This window comes from Crocuta crocuta, unplaced genomic scaffold, assembly GCF_008692635.1.
Source record: "Crocuta crocuta isolate KB4526 unplaced genomic scaffold, BGI_CrCroc_1.0 scaffold8, whole genome shotgun sequence".
Taxonomy (NCBI): domain Eukaryota; kingdom Metazoa; phylum Chordata; class Mammalia; order Carnivora; family Hyaenidae; genus Crocuta; species Crocuta crocuta.
In genome coordinates, this window is record NW_027532162.1 from 1,405,729 (window position 1) to 1,408,216 (window position 2,488).

At 65.1% G+C, this 2,488-nt stretch overlaps 1 protein-coding gene across 5 annotated transcripts in view; it reads right to left on the reverse strand.

Annotated features, from left to right (window-relative positions):
* The window catches only part of LBHD2 (LBH domain containing 2), a 13,649-nt gene that overhangs the window by 1,235 nt on the left and 9,926 nt on the right, over nt 1-2,488 (reverse strand). For all 5 annotated transcript variants that reach the window (XM_077776480.1, XM_077776479.1, XM_077776478.1 and 2 more), the window contains 2 exons: nt 1,340-1,425; nt 97-253 (listed from right to left, as the gene is read on the reverse strand). In XM_077776480.1, the coding sequence (XP_077632606.1) occupies nt 97-253; nt 1,340-1,408 (226 nt within the window). In that variant the 5' untranslated portion in view covers nt 1,409-1,425. The remainder of the gene's footprint in view (nt 1-96; nt 254-1,339; nt 1,426-2,488) is intronic.

Sequence of the window (2,488 nt, forward strand, 5' to 3'; positions counted from 1 at the left end):
GCAGTGCACACAGGCTGCAGGGGTGGAGGGCCCTGATTGTGCAAGCAGGTAGGAGGAGCCCCGGCTACCAACCCCCATGGGCAGCCCCTCACTCACCAGAAGCAACCTGGTTCTGGGCTGACCCCCTCAGGGCGCCCTCTGGGGGCCAACGCAGCTCCCCACTCTCCACAGAACCCACCTCGCTGGACTCCACCACGATGGAGGGCAGTCGCTGGCCCAGCCGAGGGCCCTTCTCCCGGGAACCTGCCACAGCCTGCAGGGAGGAAGGGCACAGGTCAGGGCAATGCCCGGCCCTGGGCTCCCTGCTCCCCCCACACCTGTCCTGCATTGTGTCCACTGGGGGAATCGGGGCTCTCCCCACCCAGGCTGCAGGAATGAGAGAGTGTGTGTGTGTGTGTGTGTGTGTGTGTGTGTGTGAGTGTGTGTGGCCATGCAGGTGCCAGCCTCTCCCCCATCCCACACTGTGGCCGGAGCACCACTCAGCACCTGGAGCAGCAGCTCTCCCTGGGGCTCCAAAGAAGCCCCACCTGGGTTCAGCCCTCAGGCCCATTTCACAGACAAGAGCCTGAGGCCAGAGAGGCCAAGGCCACAGGGCTTCTGTGCCTCCCCAACTGCCTCCTGTGTCCTGCGCGGCCCCTTCCTGGGGTCTTCGCTGCTAGGCCCTTGGTCCCTCCCGTCAGAGGAGCTGGGAAGCTGTTGCCATGGCAACCTGAGTGGGGCGCTCTGGGCTCATTGTTCAATGCCCACAGGAGTGTGCGGGGGCTGCCTCCCCATGCCCTCCTGGTGCCCTCAGCATCCCCGCCTCCCATTCAAGGCCTTCCAAGGTAGAGGCCCAGCCCTCCGGCCCTAATGCCACAGCAGCACTGCCGCCCGCCCTGTCCCACGTCCAGGCCTCTGCTCCAGCAGGTCTCCCTTCCCGGACCTCCCCACCCCCCACCTCTTCTACATACAAGGACAGCCGCTTGGTGCCTGTCTTCCTTTCCCCGCTAGCACGAGGGCTTCAAGGAGCATCCAGAACATCCAGCCTGCACTCCTTGCAGAGACTCCACTTTATAGCTGTATCGGCGCAGCCCCCAAAACCTAGAGCCGAGGGCAGAGGCCTCTGCATTGCCTTAGCCAGCAGAGAGCACAGTGCTTTGGGGGGCAAGCCCTGGCCGCTGCTGAGACACCGGCGAGGCTCGGCCTCCAAGTGCTTTATGCCTCAGACTTCTATGGAAGAGCAACCACTTCTCCCAGCCAGATGGGTAAACTGAGGCACGCTCCAAATCATGGCCAGGGCCTGAGGCTGGCTTCCTCCCATCCCCCAGCACTGGAAGACCCCAGGGCCCCAGCTACGTACCTTCCCTGCTGGGCCTCCAGCCTCCTCAGCCGGGCTCGGCTCTGGCACGGTGGGCTGGGGGGCACTCATGCTGGTCTGCTGTCCGTCTGCATGAGGATGGGGAGAGACGAGGCCACGTGCTGGATCCACTCTCCCCCGGAAGCTTCGGACCGCTCCAGCCCACAGCCAGCCCGCCCTGGGCCCACTGCCCACTGCCCCTCGGCTCCCTGTCACCACTGCTCCCTGCCCACGCCCACCCGCCATGGGGGAGGGGCACTGGACAGGCGCCACACAACGTGCCCAGGTTGCAGAGAGGCAGGAGCAGAGTTGGAGAGGCTGGCTCAGCCCCAAGGCCCGTGAAGGCTTCCCTGAGGAGGGCCAGCTGGTCTGAGGCCTCAGGGATGAGCAGGAGGCAGCCAGGCCAGTGGAGAGAAGATGTTCCGCGCAGGGAACAGCGCAGGCGGGCACAGAGATGGGAGGACCCAATCGGGTTCTTGCGTAGGAGGCTGGGAGCAGCGTGAGCCAGGTTCAGGTCGGCCTGAGGCAAAGGTGGCCAGGTCCTCTTGGAGAGCTGACAGCCCACACACACCCAGGGCCGGGCCCTCGACATCCACAGCCAAAGGGAACCCGGCATCCTGCACTTGGTCATGCCCGCTCAGGCCAGCGCAGGCGCCAGGAGCCCAGCCAGAGACAGCACAGCAAGAACTTGGGAGGAGGGGCCCCAGCCTGAGTCTCCACCTGCACCTGGCGCAGGCGGACTGGGGGTGGGTCTGGCAGGCGACATCTAACTTCAGCGCAGCCTGGGAGGGTGCCAGGCAAGGGGCAGGAGTGCTGGGAGGGAAGCGGGCAGAGTGACCAGTAACCAGTAGGATGGACTGTTTGTGAGACCTTTGCTGGTAGGGGGTGGGGGAGAGGGTCCTGTGGGCTCCCAGTGCAGAGGGGAGGGTTGCTCTTCTGAGATATGGGGTTTCTTTCACTGAACACCCAGCTCGGTTCAGTTCAGGTCCCACGGAGGCCCAGGGAGGGCTGGGAGGGGGGCCCTATACCTCTAGCCAATCCCAGAGCCCGAGGAAGGCAGCCCCTACCCTCCCTCACAGAGCGCAATGCCCAGGGTCAGATCCTCCACGTGAGCCCCTCCTGCAATCCCAGCCCCGGACTCAGAACCTCAGC